The following is an 18,907-nucleotide window of genomic DNA, read 5'->3' as shown; positions in this document are numbered from 1 at the left end:
TCTACATCCCCCAGGCCTTTTTCAGCTCGATAGACAAGATGATCATGACGTTTGTGTCCGGGGGGTGAAGAGTCTAAGGATCCCCAAAAAAAGTCCTGCAAAAAAATAAGAAACATGGGGGGGGCTGGCCATCCTGAACCTACAATATTACCGCCAGGCTGTCACGGTGGAAAGAGTGAGAGAATGGGCGAAGGAACCAGACACGGGATGGGTGGGAATGGAGGCGACATGTATAGGAACGACCCTCTGGACCCTCGCCATGGCAGCGCTCCCATCCCCGCCAGCAAAACACTCAACAAGCCCAGTGGTGGTAACTACCCTCAGAACCTGGAACCAGATGAGGCAGCACTTCGGTTAGACCGAAATATCCACCATGGTGCTGATCTGCAGCAACCATTGGTTTGTACCAGCGAAGAGATGGAGACAGGACAGTGGGGGGCACTGACGGTTGGCGACTTTTACACTGAGGATAGACTAACGACCCTGGAGGAACTGACAGAGAGACTGGAACTTCCAAAAATGAACTCCGACATCTTCAGACCAAAAACTTTCTCTGCAAGGAGTTGACAGCTTACCCACGAGAAATACAATGTTTGAAGAACTACTGGATGCGGACAGTCTGGGAGGGGAAACTGCAGGGACCTGTACAGATAACTTAGAAAGAACATGCTCCCCACTGGACGAAGCACGGGAAAAACGGGAGGAAGAGCTAGGGACGGAAATAGGGTGGGGACTGTGGAGCGAAGCACTGAGCAGGGCCAACTCCACCTCCTCCTGCGCAAGGCTCAGCCTCATGCAGCTGAAAGTGGTGCACAGACCCCACCTGACCAGAACCCGAATGAGCAGGTTCTTCCCGGAGGTGGAGGACAAATGTGAACGGTGCCAGTGAGACCCGGCCAACCACGGCCACATGTTCTGGGCCTGTCCCAGACATGTCGGGTTTTGGGCAGCCTTCTTCGAGGCGATGTCCAAGGTTGTGAAGGTGAGGGTGGAGCTGTGCCCAAGAGTGGCAATGTTCGGGGTGTCGGACCAGCCAAAACTATTCATGAGGAAGTGAACCGACGTGCTTCCCTTTGCTTCCCTAATCGCAAGAACCCTGCTCGGCTGGCGATCAGCAGCACTGCCCACCGCTGTGCACTGGCTGGCAGACCTGTCGGACTTTCTCCACCTGGAGAAGATTAAATTCGCCACCCACGGGTCAGTAGAGGGCCATTCACCAACTTGTTCCAGGACCTGTTCGAAGCCAATAGGCAATAGAGCGAGGTAGGGGATGGGGGGCTACACAGGAGTGAACAAGGCTGCAGGTAACAGACAGGGAAGGGAGGGGAGAGGGAGGGGAGGCCAGAGAGAGGAGGGGGAGGTTTGAAAATGGCCGATACAGAGACCAGGAGGCCGAGAACAAGACCACAAGAAACAGAATCCCAAAGAAATAGGGTGGGCTGGGGAGGAGAAATGGGGTGAAGCCAATCGGCAAAAAGGGGGGGAAGGAAAGGGGGATATTATTGCACACATGTAACTAGAAGATAACTGCCCATTGTAGGGGCTTGTTTAGCACACTGGGCTAAATCGCTGGCTTTTAAAGCAGATCAAGCAGGCCAGCAACACGGTTCGATTCCCGTACCAGCCTCCTCGGACAGGCGCCGGAATGTGGCGACTAGGGGCCTTTCACAGTAACTTCATTGAAGCCTACTCGTGACAATAAGCAATTTTCATTTCATTTTTCATTTCATTGCATAATAAGCGACCCGGGAAAGGAACCTGAAGTAACAAAGGGAGGGAGCAGAGGGATTGATACAGAGGGAAATGACTTGCATATTGTAACCGACACATATACCCTTGCTGAACGCACAGTGTGTAAAATGTAAAAACTTCAATGAAAACATTTCAAAAATTATATTAAAAAAATAAAACAACCAATGAGAAAAGGATTTGCATCTAGTTTCATACTTCACCATCTGGTTTGGATTCCATTTATCACAGTCTTCTTTATTTGTACTTGAAGCATCATTACTTGCTGGATTTAAATGTTTTTCTCATCGTTTTTAGCTGGTTACTATCCTTCAGCTCCTTCAGTGTTTGCTAATTACTCGTCCCCATTGAACAGCCCTGATCAGCCCATTCCAAGCACGGCAGGAACATTGTGTAAGTAGGCCTCTCAGATTTTACTTTATTTACGGGATTGTACATTTTAGGATATTTATTGTTGACTATTTCCTTCATTTGTGAATCACTGGTTACCTCCCCCCAGTGTCCTTTAAGCAGACTGGATATCCCTACAAACTGCAGCCAGCTAGAACCTGGACAGATGTGATGAAGCACTTGTCACTACAGTAGGCTATCGTGCTCCGCCTTTTGACCCCTTCACCTTTGGTGGGTGGGACATGCATTCCATCTCACCACGGAATATCAATCTCTGAGGACGCTCATTAAACATTAAACAAGTAAATCAAATCTTCGCCTCCCTGAAGTTGAACTCCAGTTATCCAAATTGGAAGATTCGCCTCCTCGCCCCACGCCAGGATGCTTTCACTCGATATACCCTGTAGCAAGACCGGCAGGGTAGAACAGTAGTTAGCATGGTTACTTCACAGTACCAGGGTCCCAGGTTCGATTCCTGGCTTGGGTCACTGTCTGTGCAGAGTCTGCACGTTCTCCCCGTGTCTGCATGGGTTTCCTCCGGGTGCTCCGGTTTCCTCCCACAAGTCCCGAAGGTCGTGCTTGTTATTCTGAATTCTCCCTCTGTGTACCCGAACAGGTGCTGGAGTGTGGTGACTGGGGGCTTTTCACAGTAACTTCATTGCAGTGTTAATATAAGGACCTACTTGCGACAATAATACAGATTATACCCTGTCGGGATCCATCTATATCACCAGATTCCTCTTTGACCTCTGGCGTGCCTTTGGGTTTAGCAAGAACGGTGGGCCTCTCTAGTATGAGAGGCTCTGAAGATGGTGGTGAGGGGGGAGCGATTGCATACAAGGTGCAGGTGGATAGGGAAACTCGCAAGGAACGTTAACGGTTGGTGAATGAGATATTGAGATATTGGAGATGGTGGGATGTATGTGGAGGATCCCATTTCAGAATTATTGTTCATTAGGAAGCTTTTCCAGAGTTTGATCTGGTGTCCACGGATAAAGGGGGTGCAGCAATTTAGACAGGTGCATGGGGCAGTTTATGAGTAGGGGGAGATGGCCAGGCGTCTGCCGGCGGGCCAGTTGAGGGGGCAGGTGGCTACCTGAGAGATTATCCAGGTTTTTTGGAGGTGGGGAGGGGAGCTGGTATCAGTGCTGGAGAGGGTGAACAGAGTGTTTGAAGCGTTTTATAAGAAGTTGTACAGTTCGGAGCTGCTGGGGGATGATTTCAGGGTCGGGTTTCTGGGGGAGTTGGAGTATCCCAGGGTGGAGGAGGAAGATCGAGAAGTGTTGGAGGAGCTGTTGGAGGTGAAGGAGATTGGGAAGGTGAGAGGGAGTAGGCACCGGGGCCAGATGGGTTTCTGGTGGAATTTTATAAAAAGTTTGCAGGCTGATTGGTGCCGTTACAGGTGGGGGCATTTGAAGATTCGGTGGCCCCGGGGTTGCTCCTGGAGATGATGAGTCAGGCATCCATTCCATTTTTGCTGAAAAAGGATCAGAACCTGGTGGAACGTGGGTCATACCGGCCAATCTCATTGTTAAATGTGGATGCAAAGATTTTGGCGAAGCAGCCGCTCAGATTGGAGGAACACCTCCCACAGCGGGGTGGGGAGGATCAAATGGGTTTTGTGATGGGTAGGCGATCATCTTCCAATGTGCGGCACCTACAGAATGTGGTGCTCTCTCCGGCGGGGAAGGGGGGAACAAAAGGTAATAGTGGGTTTGACGCTGAGAAGGCCTTTGACCGGCTAGAGTGGGGGTACTTGTTTGCGTTGTTGGAGCAGTTCGGGATGGGAATCTACGTTTGTGTCATGGGTCAAACAAGAAACCAAGGACAAGTGTTCGGAAAAACAATGTTAGCTCAAGGTAACGGTGCCCTATCCCCTTCCTATTCTCATTGGCGATTGAGCTGTTGGCCTTCGCTTTCGAAGTTTGGATAATTGGAGGGGGATAATGAGTGGTGGGGGTAGGAATATAGGGTATTGCTTTACCCCAGTGACATTTTGTTGTACATTATGGACCCGGTTCCCGTGATGAGGGACATAATGGGGCTGTTAAGGCGGTTTGGTGCTTTTTATAAATTGAATTTGGATAAAAGCAAATGTTTTTCCATAACTCCCCCAGGGAAGGGGGTTAGCTTGGGGGTACTGCCATGTCGTTTGACGAGCTCTCAATTTAGACACTCGGGGGTGTAGATGACGCGGGATTGGGCGCAGCTCCGAAAGTTACATTTTACAAGTTTAGTGAGTAGGGTTAAGGTGGATTTACAGAGGTGGGCAGTCTCCCTCTGTCACTCGCTGGGCGAGTGCAATCGTGAAGATGAATATTTTGCCACGCCTTTTGCTTTTATTCCAATGGCTTTCAGTGTTTCTCCCAAAGGCATTTTTCATGGTGGTGGATGGTTTGTTCTCGCTGTTTATGCGGGCAGGTAAAGTGGTGAGGATTCAGAAAAGGGGCCGACAAAGGGATTGGAAGTCTCAGGGGAAATAGCACTGCCAAACTTGATGTGCTATTACTGGGTGGCGAACTCGGAGAAGGTGTTGGGCTGGTGCAGAGGTCTCGGGTGAGGATGGAGGCTAGGTCGTGTGAGCGAACAGGGCGCTAGTGACGGATCCGCTGCAGTTTGCTCCAGGAAAGATTTCAGGGAATCCAGTGGTGGTGTCGCATTAAAAATATGGAGGCAATTACGGCAGCATTTTAGGGCTGGAGGGTCGAAGGTGACTCCGATTCGGCACAATCACATGTTTGAACCAGCTAGATTTGATGCCAGGTTTCAAGGTTGGGAGGATAAGTGGGTGGCAGTAATGGAGGATTTATTCCTGGAGGGTCGGTTTGCGAGTCTGGAGGAGTTAGCGGAGAAGTATGGGTTAACGCAGTCGGACATGTTCAGATACTTGCAGGTTCAGAATTTTGCTAGGAGAATTTTTCCAACCTTCCCTGTGTTGCTTGTTAGGAATGGATTAACAGACCCTCCAATGAAATACTAATTTGATGCCTATTATCCATTAGAAGTCACTGATACGTAAAGGGGTTACAGGTGGCACTATTTGTTGGTGGAGATTTGTATGTGAAGTTGGATCAAAGAAATAAAGGTGTTTCGTGGGGAAGCAGAACTCTTGTCTCCTTTACTTTGATTGATTGATATTTATTGTCACATGTACCGAAGTACAGTGAAAAGTATTTTTCTGCGGCCGAGGGAACGTACACAGTTCATACATAGTTGACAAATAAAAAAAGATAATTGACAAAGTACATTGACAAATGGTACATCAACAAATAGTGATTGGAGAGCAGCATAGAGAATAGTGTTCCTACAGGGAACAGATCAGTCCGAGGGGCGAGTCGTTGAGGAGTCTAGTAGCTGTGGGTAAATGCTGTTCCTACGTCTGGATGTGCAGGTCTTTAGACTTCTGTCTCTTATGCCTGATGGAAGGGTCTGGAAGAGGTCAAAGCCTGGATGTGAGGGGTCTCTGACAATGCTGTCTTCCTTCCTGAGGCAGCGGGAGGGTGGAAAGTTTGTGTGATGCGTTGGGCTGAGTTCACCATTCTCTGCAGTTTCTTATGATCTTTGGCCAAGCTGTTGCCATACCAGGCTGTGATGCAGCTGGATAAGATGCTCTCTATGGCACATCTGTAGAAGTTTGAGAGAGTCGATGCAGACATGCCGAATTTCTTTAGCTTCCGTAGGAAGTAGAGACATTGTTGGGCTTTCTTGACTGTTGCATCAACGTGAGTGGACCAGGACAGACTGTTGGTGATGGTGACCCCCAGGAACTTAAAGCTATCGACCATCTCCACTTCGGTGCCATTGATGTAGACCAGGGGTGGGGGTGTCGTGCTACGCTTCCTGAAGTCGATGATCAGTTCCTTGGTCTTTCTGACATTTAGAGAGAGGTTGTTTTCGGTACACCATGCAACCAAGTGATTTATCTCCCTCCTGTAGCCTGATCGTCGTTGTTTGAGATACGACCCATCACAGCCGTATCATCCGCAAACTTATAGATTGAGTTGGAGTTGAATCTTGCCACACAGTCGTGTGTATAGAGTACAGTAGAGGACTGAGCACACATCCTTGCGAGGCTCCGGTGTTGAGGACTATTGTGGATGAGGCGCTGTTGCCTATCCTGGCAGATTGCGGTCTGTTGGTGAGGAAGTCAAGGATCCCAGCTGCAGAGTTTGGTTATTAGTCTTGTCTGGATAATGGTGTTGAAGGCAGAGCTGTAGTCTATGAACAGCAGTCTGACATAGGTGTCCTTGCTGTCGAGGTGTTTGAGTGTTGATTCTAGGGCCAGGGAGATAGCATCTGCTATCTACTCTACAGCAACCCAGAAGCCTAAAACATTGCTGCATTCGTCGTTGGTGGAGAGGGTGTTGTTGTTGGCGGGGGAAGAAGGGAGTACTTCTGGAATTTATGGGAGGATTCTGGTGGAGGACATAGCTGGAGGGGATTAACAGCAAGTGAGAGGAAGAAGTGGGGGAAGTGGAGATGGGGCTGTGGTGTGAAGCCCTCGTCGCGTGCAATGCTCGGGCTCATACAATTAACCATGGTACATCGGGCACATTTAACAAGGGCGAGGATGAGTCGAGTGTTTGAGGAGGCAGTGTGGGGGGGGTGGGTCAGCGAATCACGTGTATATGTTCTGGGATTGTCTAAGCTAGCGAACTTCTGGGGTTCCTTCTTCTGCACCATGTTGACGATCTTACAAAGGGAATTGGAGCCTGGCACACTCGGAGCCATTTTTGGGGGGTGGACCTGCCAGACCGACAGACAGGTGCGGGGTCTTAACCTTTACCTCGCTGATTACCCGCAGGCAGGTTCTGTTACCGTGCAGGTCAGCTTCTCCACCCAGTGCCTCGACGTTGCTGGAGGATCTCATCGAGTTTTTGTACCTCGAGAAAATATACGTTGAGGGGTTTGATAGGGAGGATTAACATAAGATGGCAGCCATTTGTCATGTATTTCAAGGTCCCCGTCAAACGTTGAGGGGTGGGGGGATGTTTGTTTTGAGGTTGTTCATTTGCTTTTTATCTACAGATTCAAAAATGTTCAATAAAAATATATTTTAAAAAAAGACTCACAGCTCTCGCAACCTTCCTGTTTCAAAAAGCCTCTCTCTATTTTTCCATTCACGGGGCAATGAGGATGAAAAGACTTTCCCCAACACAATGGATGTGAGATGCTCTTCGATTATATGAATAAGCTCATGAATAACATTGTTGTTACATCCAACTTCGGTTCAGCACCTTATCCACCCGTATCTGTTTCTTATTAATAATACAATGACACATGGGTCAGAATCCCCCCGATTGTTGCGATTCAATTTTCTCGCCGGCCGCGTGCTCCCGCCAGCGGGTTTCGCAGTCGCGCGGGGCGGTTACATTAACGGCCGAAGGGAAAATAGAATCCCGCCCGCGGCCAGCGAACGGCCGTGAAGCACGTGGCTGGAGGCCCGCACAATCCCGCTCAAAATCCATTAAAAATAACATCCTCGCTCACGTGAAAAATCCTCTTTTTAAATCCTGAGATATAACACTGGGTAACTCAAAATTTACAAAATGTGCAAAACAGAAGTTTTGCGATGATTTGCTTTGGCAGAAAGGTAAACATGGCTTAGTTTATTTGCGCCCATTATTGTCTATTTTCATTTGATTTCTTTTTCCAGCTGATTTCAACCCAGCCATTATTTCGATGCCTAATTATTATTCAGCTCCATTGAGCTCTGACCACACCAGTCAGAGTCATGCTGCAAATAAATCAACAAGTAAGTGCACATTTTGGTTCTGCTTTAATTAGAGGAACAAATGGGAGATAAGGTCAAGTCAGCATAGAATCGGCACCTGAAGCCCTCAGATAAGCAAGGTGGATCCGTGAGAGAGCAGGCACTCCATATTGGCTGAAGTGTAAATCTGCACATCGGAGTAAATTTCTTAGTAATAATAAGAATTTGGAGCTGTTATCCTAGGGACAGGGGAATTAGAAGCAGAAGTAGGCAATTCAGCCCTTCGAGCCTGCTCCACCTTCAATCAGATCATACCTGATCTCTTCCTGGTCTCAAAGACATGTCCCTACCTGTTCCGCATATCCCTTTAACCCGTTTTTAAAAAATCAGAAATATATCTATCTCCCTCTTTAAACCATTTAATGACTTGGACTCCACCGCACTATGGGGCAGCGAGTTCCACAAATTCATCACTTTCTGCGAGAAGTAGTTCCTCCTCATCTCAGTTTTAAATCTACCGCCTTTCAACCTATATCCATGACCTCTTTTCTAGATTGCCCCACAAAGGAGAACATTTTGTCTACATTTACTTTATTGATCCCTTTTAGTATTTCATACACCTCGATCAGATTCCCTCTCATCTTTCTAAACTCCAACGAATATAAGGCCAAACTGTTAAATCTCTCCTCATCCGTCAACCCTTTCATCCCCGGAATCAATCTGGTGAACCTCCTCTGAACTGCCTCCAATGCCGCCACATCCTTCCGTAAATAAGGAGACCAAAACTGGACACAATACTCCAAATGTGGTCTCACCAACACCCTATACAATTGCAACAGCACTTCTCTACTTTTATACTCCAGTCCTTTTTCAATAAACACTAACATTCCATTTGCCTTTCTTATTACAGTTTGTACCTGCAGACAGACTTTCCGCGATTCATGGACAAAGACACCCAGATCCCTCTGCCCAGACGCATTTTGAATCTGCTTTCCATTTAGATAATAATTTACCTGACGATTTTTTCACCCAAAATGGATAACCTCACACTTATTTACATTAAACACCATCTGCCAAATTTTGGCCCAATCTCCCAGCCTATCTATATCCGTCTGTAAAATCTGTATCTCCTGTTCTCTGCCTGCTTTCCCACCTATTTCAGTATCATCTGCTATGTTACACTCTCTCCCTGCTTGCAGGTCATTTAAATAGATTGCAAACATTTGAGGTCATGGCAGTGGACTCCTACATGTCAGACGCACTGCCTGTATAAAATTATTTTCCCTAAATAGCCAAAAAATAATTATTATTTTACTCTCTTTTACAATAAAGCAACGCAGACATTGTTACTCGGATCTATGCGTGTTGGTGAAGTTAAAACACAGTTACTTTATGTGCTGGAGGGAGTTTATTGACTTAATTCACAGTCAACACTACTCCCAATTCCAGTGTCCCAGCTATCCCCAGACCATCAGTGTACAAATGCCCATCACCTGTTTAACAATGTAGCTATCATTAAATATTAACAGTGTAATTGCCCTTAAAGACATTGACGGACATCAGGTCATGATCCACACAGCAAGGTGATGGCTGCAAGAATATACTTTTCAACAGATAAAATATGAGATCGGAATGCTCAACAAAGGGAGTTTGTGTGACTATAAATATACCACTTCCTAATTGCTGTCTTTTTCAGAGAAATAGCCAATCAAATTGTAAGCCAATGGAATCAGAGATGGCTGACAATGAATGATCTGTGTGGTGGCATTTGTAACACAGGAGCTACACTTTGAAGCAAATTGCAAATGAAAGGACAGCCTGCAAACTGCAAGGTAAAGATACTGATTGCAGTCTTGTACATGCCCATCTTAAGCAGCAACAGACACACTAAGGCAATTAATAAAGGTTAACACTTGCAAACTAGCGTCTAATTCCTTAAACTTTACAAGTTCATGCGCGCAGACAAAATAAATACAACGGACAGAAAAAGACAAATTGGCTCACTCAATCTGTGCCATATGGCCAGGGTACAATTGAGCAGCATGCTTCCTGTATGCTAGTAGCAACTACCTCTGAAGAACTACAAAAAAACTACTCTCAGCTGACTCAGAAAAATAATCTGCAAAATTTCCCTGGTCCTCGAAGACGGTCAAATTAATTTCCAGATACCAAATATCTGGAAATTAGCCAACATTCCAACAGCGTAAACTACTGAACCAGGACAAAGCAGTCCATTCGCTTGACACCCTGCCCACAAACATTCACTCCCTCAACCACCGATGCAAAGTGGCAGCAGTGCACCATCTACAAGATGCACTGCAGAAACTCATCGATGCTCCTTAAGGCAGCACCTTCCATATCCACAACCTCTACCATCTAGAAGGACAAGGGCAGCAGACACATGGGAGCACCACCACCAGGATGTTCCCCTCCAAGTCACTCACCATCCTGACCTGCAAATATATCGCCGTTCTTTCACTGTCGCTGGGTCAAAATCCTGGAGCTCCCTCCCTAACAGCACAGTCGGTGTACCTACACCACATGGACTGCAGCAGTTCAAGGTAGCAGCTCTCCACCACCTTCATGGGCAATTAGGAATGGGCAATAAATGCTGCCCTTGCAATGTTCACATTCCTTGAGTGAATCAATTGTAAAAATCAGCTCCCTTTTGAACAAGTTCAGCAAATCACAATCAATGAACAGCCCAGCAACGTTTCCCAAAGTCAATGAAAAGGAGAAAGCATCGTGACATCTCAGCTAAGATCATTGTTTATGTAACATTTACATTCATCTCTAGATTCTCCTTTTTCTAACAAATTCAAATAGTCCATCCACATGAACACAATCTAATCACTTCTTCATTTTGAATTACTCAATCAAAGCCCCAACATCAAAACTTTGTTTGAGCTAAAGAACCCAACTGTCTAAATCTGTGACGGCAACTAAGGGATTTTAAACTATCAATCTGGTATCCTTCCTCTGAGTACTTTTCAGGTTGTCAACATCACCCACTCCAAGGGGACCAATTATTCACACGCCGAACCAAGATTTTGTACAATACTAATAATAACCTTTTATTGTCACAAGTATGAAGTTACTGTGAAAAGCCCCTAGTCGCCACATTCCGGCGCCTGTTCGGGTACACAGAGGGAGAATTCAGAATTCTCAGCTGGTACAGGAATTGAACCCGTGCTGCTGGCCTTGTTCTCTGTTCCCTCCAGCAGTGCAACCCCCCCCCCCCCTTCCACTCTTTATGCAGAACAAAAGAACATCCATGGTAAACAATTTCCAAATGGCGACACAGGCAAATAAGAACAACAACGTACATTTATCTAGCACCCTTAACATGAGGAAAAGTCCTTCAGTGCTTCACTAGAGCATTATAAAAAACAAACACAGCCACGCATGGAGATATCAGCCGGAATTCTCCAGTCATCGGGATTCTCTTTCCCGCTGGCAGCCTGTCGTTTTCCAATGGGAAATCCCATTTACAAGTGGCGGGAAGAGAGATTCCCGGTGCCAGCGAACGGCGCACTGCCGAGAAACACGTGTTTGGGGGACCAGAGGATCCTGCCCATTAAGTCAGATGATGAAAATCTTGGTCATGTCTAGAAGTCATGCCTAAAGCAGGGAGGGAGGCAGAGAAGTGAAGGGTGGGTAATCCAGAGTTTAGGAACTGGGCAACTGAAGGAACAGCCACCAATGGTGGAACAATTCAAATCCAGGTGCCCGAGTGGCCGGAATTGGGGGAGTGCCGAGATCTGGGAAGGTTGTGAAGCTGGGGACAGAGATAGGGAGAGGCCGTGGAGAAATCGTAAACGAGGATGAGAATTTTCAAATCAAGGTGTTCCTTCTTTTTTTAAATAAATTTGGAGTACCCAATTCATTTTTTCCAATTAAGGGGCAATTGAGCGCGGCCAATCCACCTACCCTGCACATCTTTGGGTTGTGGGGGCGAAACCCACGCAGACACGGGGAAATCAAGGTGTTCCTTGACAGGGAGCCAGCTTAGGCCAGGAAAAGTCAGAAAAAAAAGAACAAAATCAAAGTAAAAACAGGAAATGCTGGAAAAGCTCAGCAAGTCTGGCGGCAGCTGTGGAGAGAGAAAAAGTTAATGTTTCGAGTCCGTGTGGCTCTTCTTCAGAATACCAAATCAACCTAATGTAGGTCACTCTGCGCCGAGATGTTCTGAGGGACGAGCAGGCAAATAGGGTTAATATCCAGTGGCCCCCGACCAGGATATGAAAGCCATAAACAATTCACACATGCGTCAATCAGATTATGAACAGTAAGCAGATGATCCAGTTTTCCATAAAATCCAGGGCAAGACATCAAGGCAACAATCACTGGGGCCCATTTCTCAAGAAAGCCATTGTTTGTCCATTACCCAAAGGTTGAAACCATATGGACAAACTTCACCTGGGTCTTTTACAGATAGGAAAGCGAGGTTACTTTGACTCTCTTTGGCTTGTGTGGATTTAAACTAAGGTCCCTGGGTGTGAACCAATATGCTAACTCTTGGCCCAGCATTCAATACCCAGAACACACTTTATCTGAAGTGAATTCATAATTAAACGTACGTGAACATTTTGTTTCAGGAAATGTAACTTTTACCAATTTTTCAAGAGCGTCGGGAAAATTCTCTTCCCAATTGCGAAGTTTCGGCCTAAAAATGGGCCTTGGGATCGCATCATGTGATGAACCTGCACCTTTTCATAGAATTTATAGAATTTACAGTGCAGAAGGAGGCCACTCGGCCCATCGAGTCTGCACCGGCTCTTGGAAAGAGCACCCAACCCGAGGTCAACACCACCACCCTATCCCCATAACCCAGTAACCCCACCCAACACTAAGGGCAATTTTGTTCACTAAGGGCAATTTATCATGGCCAATCCACCTAACCTGCACATCTTTGGATTGTGGGAGGAAACCGGAGCACCCGGAGGAAACCCACGCACACACGGGGAGGATGTGCAGACTCCGCACAGACCGTGACCCAAGCCGGAATCGAATCTGGGACCCTGGAGCTGTGAAGCAACTGTGCTATCCACAATGCTACCGTGCTGCCCCAACAGCACCTGTTGCTTTTGAACCAGGGAGCCCACAAACCTCACACTTCTTTTACATTTAAATGATTGCAGCCAGTTCTGGGTGACGGCACGCCTGAGAATTGGTTGGAAAATCATAAGAGGCTAGAACAAATTCAAGCCTGTCTGTAGAATTTAAAACCAGCCTGCACCTCTTAAAGGGGAGATGCATGCTGGCTCAGACAAGTAGAAGTCATTCGAGAAGCCAAGGCATGGGAAAGATACAGGAATAGCACAACATGGAGGAGTGTGGGCTCCAATGGTGCTCTGACCTCGATTCAGAAAGTGGACAGGAGGAGAGAGGTACTCTATCCACAGGGGCCAGGATTTCATCAACTACCTCTGAGGTGGCAATTAGAGCAGATGCTGGCATTGTTCTTGTCAATGCCAGCTGTGAAGCCCTGAGGGCATTGCTACAGATACCAGTGGTACCATGTTGTGAATACCATGGGCGCGATCTACCGGCTGTTCACGCTGGCAGGATATTCCGGTCCCATGCCGACGCACGTTTTTTTCCTGGCGACGAGGGATGCACTCAACGGGAAATCCTGTTGACAACGGCGAGTCAGTAAATCCCGCTGGCAGGCCATCTCTGCCACTGAAAAACATGTGGCATGAGGGTTGGTCGGTAAGCCCCGCCCCAATATTCAATGGGGTCTTCAGGGTCTCATTGCAGTCCAGCAATCTGTCCCCCAACAGTTGTTAGGATTGTTGAGGTGCCACCTTGGGAGAATGACAGTGGCTCTCTGGAGCATCAGCCATGCCACGATGCTGCAGTTCAAAGCTAGGCCTTCTAATATACAACCCCCAACAGCAGGAGCTCTTATTTTGCACAGTAATCTTTCATGTGGCATCTTATCGAATGCCTTTTTAGAAATCGACATACTTTACCTCCACTGGTTCCCGATTTTCTACTCTGCTTGTTAAATCTGCAAAGAACTCTAATAAGTCAATCAGTTTTCCTTTCACAACACCATGTTGACTCTGCCCGATTTTATTATTTTCTAAATATTCTAGTACTACCACCCAGGTATTATTAAAGCCTAACTTTTGTACAGCAACTCGTCTCGCGTTCGATTGATGGTTCATCAATTTAATAAGCTAGAGTTTTGAAGATGGATCTCCGGATCAAGCCCGAATGCCTCCGCATCAGCCCGCAAACTCAGAACGCCTCAGAAATCTTTCAACATTGGCTGGCATGTCTCGAGGGATACCTGGTGTCCGCAAAAAGCCCCCCCACCATGGCACAGAAGCTTCACATCCTCCACTCCAGCGTGGGCACGGCAGCCTACGCAATGATTGCGGAGGAAAAAGATTACGATGCAGCCATGCTTAAGCTGAAAGGACAGTTTCTTAAACCGGTAAACAGAGTATTCGCCCGACATCTGCTGGCTACCAGACAACAGCTCCCCTTTGAGTCATTAGACCAATTTTACCAGGCCCTCGCTGTCCTGGGGAGGAATTGCTCCCGCCTCCAAGTTTCAGCCACGGAGCACATGGAACTTCTGATTAGAGATGCTTACGTGGCTGGGATGCAGTCTGCCGCTATCCGCCAGCGGCTGCTGGAGAAAGACGACCTCAGCCTAACTGAGGCACGGACTCTCTCCACCTCCTTGATGGTCGCCGATTTAAACGCCCGCGCCTATGTCCCCAGCCGCGCTGCAGTGCCCTGGGCCTCCTGACACGCTTCCCCACCGCCATCCGCCGCTCCCGACCCCCCTCAGGCCTGCGCCACGGGACGCCCCGACAAGTCCGCGGGGCCCCACTGCTATTTCTGTGGGCTTGCCAAACACCCCCGCCCGCACTGCCCAGCCCGCTCCGCCCTCTGTAAGAGCTGCGGGAAGAAGGGCCACTTTTCATCCGTCTGCCAGGCCAAATCGGTCGCTGCTGTACTGCGCAGCGACAGGGGATCCCCCTCTCCGGGCCCTTGCGGGCCCTTCCAGTACACTGCGCCAATCTCCCCCCCCCCCCCCCCCCCCCCCCCCCCCCCCCCCCGCCTCCGGGCCCCTGCGCCCGCCCTACTCTCCTCCCCCCCTTCTCCGGGCCCTTCCAGCGCACCGCGCAACTCTCTCCTCGCCGCCCCCGGGCCCCTGCGCCTGGCCGCCTCTCTGCCCCCGCTCTCAGCCGCTCCGGTCGGCCCGCCGGCCCCGCTAACCCCGCCCCCAGCAACCACGAGGGCCCCGCGGGCGCCGCCATCTTGGGTCGCCGACTCCACGTGCGGGTCCTGCGCACCACCATCATGGGGCGCCGACTCCACGTGCGGGTCCTGGGCGCCGCCATCTTGGGACCCCGACTCCACGTGCGGGTCCTGCGCACCACCATCATGGGGCGCCGACTCCACATGCGGATCCTGGGCACCACCATCCTGGACTGGCACGCAAGGTTCTGCCAGCTACTACTTGGCCGACGACAACTGCGACGATGGTTCTTCTCCACGGTTCGCGGCCATTCAGCTCGACCAGTCACAGCCATGCACGCTCGCCAAAACAACAACGCTGATCCATCTCAACGGCCATGAGACGGGCTGCCTGCTGGACTCCGGGAGCACGGAAAGCTTCGTTCACCCTGCCACGGTAAGACGCTGCGCGCTCCCTGTCCATCCTGTAAAACACAAAATCGGGTTAGCCTCAGGTTCGCACTCCGTCCGCATCACCGGCTGCTGCATCGCGGACCTCACGGTCCAAGGGAAGATTTTTTAAAATTACAAACTCCTTGTCCTCCCTGACCTTTGCGCACCGGCACTCCTAGGACTGGACTTCCAGTGCAACCTGCAGAGCTTGACCTTCCAATTCGGCGGCCCTATAGCCCACTCACTGTCTGCAGCCTCGCGTCCCTCAAAGTGGACCCCCCCTCCTTGTTTGCTAATCTCACCCCCGATGCAAACCCGTCGCGAAACGGAGCAGACGGTACAGCGCCCAGGACCGAACCTTCATCAGGTCCGAGGTCCAGAGGTTACTGAAGGAAGGGGTCATCGAGGGCAGCAACAGTCCCTGGCGAACCCAAGTGCTGGTGGTCCGGACTGGGGAGAAAAACCGGATGGTCATCGACTACAGCCAGACCATCAACCGGTTTACGCAACTGGACGCGTATCCTCTCCCCCGTATTTCCGCCATGGTAAACGATATCGCGAAATACAAAGTCTTCTCCACTGAGAACCTCAAGTCCGCTTACCACCAGCTCCCCCTCCGCGCGAGTCACCGCAAATACACCGCGTTTGAGGCTGATGGGCGCCTCTACCACTTCCTTAAGGTTCCATTTGGCGTCACAAATCGGGTCTCGGTCTTCCAACGGGAGATGGACCGAATGGTCGACAAGTACGGATTACGGGCTACCTTCCCGTATCTCGATAATGTCTTCATCTGCTGCCACGACCAGCAGGACCATGATGCCAACCTCCGGAAATTCCTCCAAACCGCAAAACCCCTTAACCTCACGTACAATAAGGATAAGTGCGTGTTTAGCACCAACCGTCTAGCCATCCTCGGCTACGTAGTGCGTAACGGAGTGATAGGCCCCGACCCCGAACGCATGCGCCCCCTGATGGAACTCCCTCTCCCCAATACCCTCAAATGCTGCCTGGGTTTCTTCGCTTACTACGCCCAATGGGTTCCCAATTACGCTGACAAGGCCCGTCCCCTCATTCAAACCACGACCTTCCCGCCGTCGACAGAGGCCTGCAAGGCCTTTAGCCGCATCAAAGCGGACATCGCAAAGGCCACGATGCGTGCCATCGACGAGTCCCTCCCCTTCCAGGTCGAGAGCGACGCATCAGAAGTAGCTCTGGCGGCCACTCTGAACCAAGCGGGCAGACCCGTGGCCTTTTTCTCCAGAACCCTCCAGGCTTCCGAACTCCGCCACTCCTCTGTGGAAAAGGAAGCCAAGGCCATAGTCGAAGCTGTGCGACATTGGAGGCACTATTTGGCCGGCAGGAAGTTTACCCTCCTCACAGACCAACGGTCAGTAGCCTTCATGTTTGATAATGCACAGAGGGGCAAGATTAAGAATGACAAGATCTTACGGTGGCAGATCGAGTTGTCCACGTACAACTATGAGATCTTGTTTCGTCCTGGGAAGCTCAATGAGCCTCCTGATGCCCTGTCCCGCGGTACCTGCGCCAGCGCGCAGATAGACCGCCTCCACTCCCTCCACGCGGACCTCTGCCATCCAGGGGTGACCCATTTCTTCCATTTCATAAAGGCCCGCAACCTGCCTTTCTCCATCGAGGAAGTCAGGACAGTAACCCGTGAGTGCCACATCTGCGCAGAGTGCAAACCGCACTTCTACCACCCCGAGCACGTGCATCTGATCAAAGCATCCCGCCCCTTCGAACGCGTCAGCATTGACTTCAAGGGGCCCCTTCCCTCTAGCAACCACAACATTTACTTCCTGACGGTGATCGATGAATACTCCCGCTTCCTTTTCGCCATTCCCTGCCCCGACATGACCACATCGACCGTCATTAAGGCCCTCCACTCCATCTTCTCCCTGTTCGGCTACCCCGTGTACATACACAGCGATCGGGGGTCCTCATTTATGAGCGATGAGCTGCGTCAATTCCTGCTCAACAGGGGCATTGCGTCTAGCCGGACGACCAGCTATAACCCTCGGGGTAACGGGCTGGTCGAGCGGGAGAATGGTACCATCTGGAAGACCATACTACTGGCCCTCTGGTCCAGAGATCTCCCTATTTCCCGATGGCAAGAGGTTATCCCCAATGCCCTACATTCTATCCACTCACTCCTCTGTACCACAACAAATCAGACACCTCACGAACGTCTTCTTGTTTTCCCCAGGAAGTCGTCCTCCGGATCCCCTCTCCTGATGTCGCTGGCCGCCCCCGGACCCATCTTGCTCCGGAAGCATGTGCGGGTGCACAAGTCCGACCCGTTGGTGGAACAAGTCCAGTTACTCCACGCTAACCCACAGTATGCATATGTGGAGTACCCCGACGGTTGGCAGAACACGGTCTCCCTCCGGGACCTGGTACCCGCCGGCGTGCGGTCTTCCCCCCCCTTCACCACAGAGCCCCCCCTGTTTTTTTCCCCCCAGCGCCCCACCCTGGCTACCCCTTCTCTGTCCATGGCGTCTCCACCACCAGCTCAGGTGACGGAGACTGTCCAAGGACCATCGCTCCCGGACTCCAGGACATCAGCGGAACCACCACCATCGGCTGAACCAATGTCACCAACTCCACTGCGGCGGTCTGCCAGGACGTCACGGGCCACGAAAAGACTGATCGAGTCTATTTAATTTACAACAACTCCATGAACCTTGTTGGGACAATATGTACTATTGTTAATTGTCTGGGCCAGTGGGAAGCCAACATTTTTTTTCTCCCTTCTCTGGCTGCTACTCATACCACCAGTTCTCTCCCCCCACCCACCCCCACCCCCGGCTCTCGTTGATCCCCCCCCCCCCCGGCTTCTTTCTCCGCAAGGGGTAAATGTGGTGGTATGATTTGCATAGCTGTCTACCATTGGTGCAGAACACTGGCTTACCATTGGCCCTGGTCGGTCATGTGACTCTCGACTGATTGGTTGAGACCAGTCATGTGACGACTCTCCAATTGGTCGAGAGGCTGAGTTAACCCCGCCTCCAGAGCGAGGTATAAATACCCAGAACGCCCGGCGGTCGTCCATTTATTGTAGTCGACCGCAGGGCTAACTTCTAGCTTATCAAAGCCTAACTTTTGTACAGCAACTCGTCTCGCGTTCGATTGATGGTTCATCAAGTGGGGCGAGCAGAAAAGCGGTGGCAGCGCCTCTGTAAAAGCGGGGGAAGGAAAACAAAACGGCGGCCGGCGGAGCCCTCGAGGAGTGGAGGCAGTGGGCACAGGAGACTCTTCAGCGCTGCTTCAGGGAGCTTAAGGTGGAGCTGCTGGAGTCGCTGAAGACTACCACCGGTAAGCTGCTGGAGGCTCAGACAGCCCAGGGGGCTGAAATCTGGGAACTGCAGCAGCAAGCCTCCG

The 18,907-nt window shown here is 50.0% G+C and overlaps 2 protein-coding genes across 3 annotated transcripts in view; one reads left to right on the top strand and one right to left on the bottom strand.

The window, feature by feature from the left end:
• The window catches only part of LOC119978899 (WW domain-binding protein 2-like), a 42,624-nt gene extending 32,852 nt beyond the window's left edge, over positions 1–9,772 (top strand). For both annotated transcript variants that reach the window (XM_038820826.1, XM_038820825.1), the window contains 3 exons: positions 2,047–2,142; positions 7,796–7,894; positions 9,549–9,772. In XM_038820826.1, the coding sequence (XP_038676754.1) occupies positions 2,047–2,142; positions 7,796–7,894; positions 9,549–9,556 (203 nt within the window). In that variant the 3' untranslated portion in view covers positions 9,557–9,772. The remainder of the gene's footprint in view (positions 1–2,046; positions 2,143–7,795; positions 7,895–9,548) is intronic.
• Positions 1–18,907, bottom strand: part of ccdc78 (coiled-coil domain containing 78) — a 151,674-nt gene that overhangs the window by 122,532 nt on the left and 10,235 nt on the right. The window lies entirely within an intron of this gene.

The sequence above is a fragment of the Scyliorhinus canicula genome, chromosome 15 (genome assembly GCF_902713615.1).
Source record: "Scyliorhinus canicula chromosome 15, sScyCan1.1, whole genome shotgun sequence".
In the NCBI taxonomy this organism is placed as follows: Eukaryota; Metazoa; Chordata; class Chondrichthyes; order Carcharhiniformes; family Scyliorhinidae; genus Scyliorhinus; species Scyliorhinus canicula.
The sequence above is the reverse complement of the archived record's forward strand: the minus strand, read 5'-3'. Positions and strand labels throughout refer to the sequence as shown.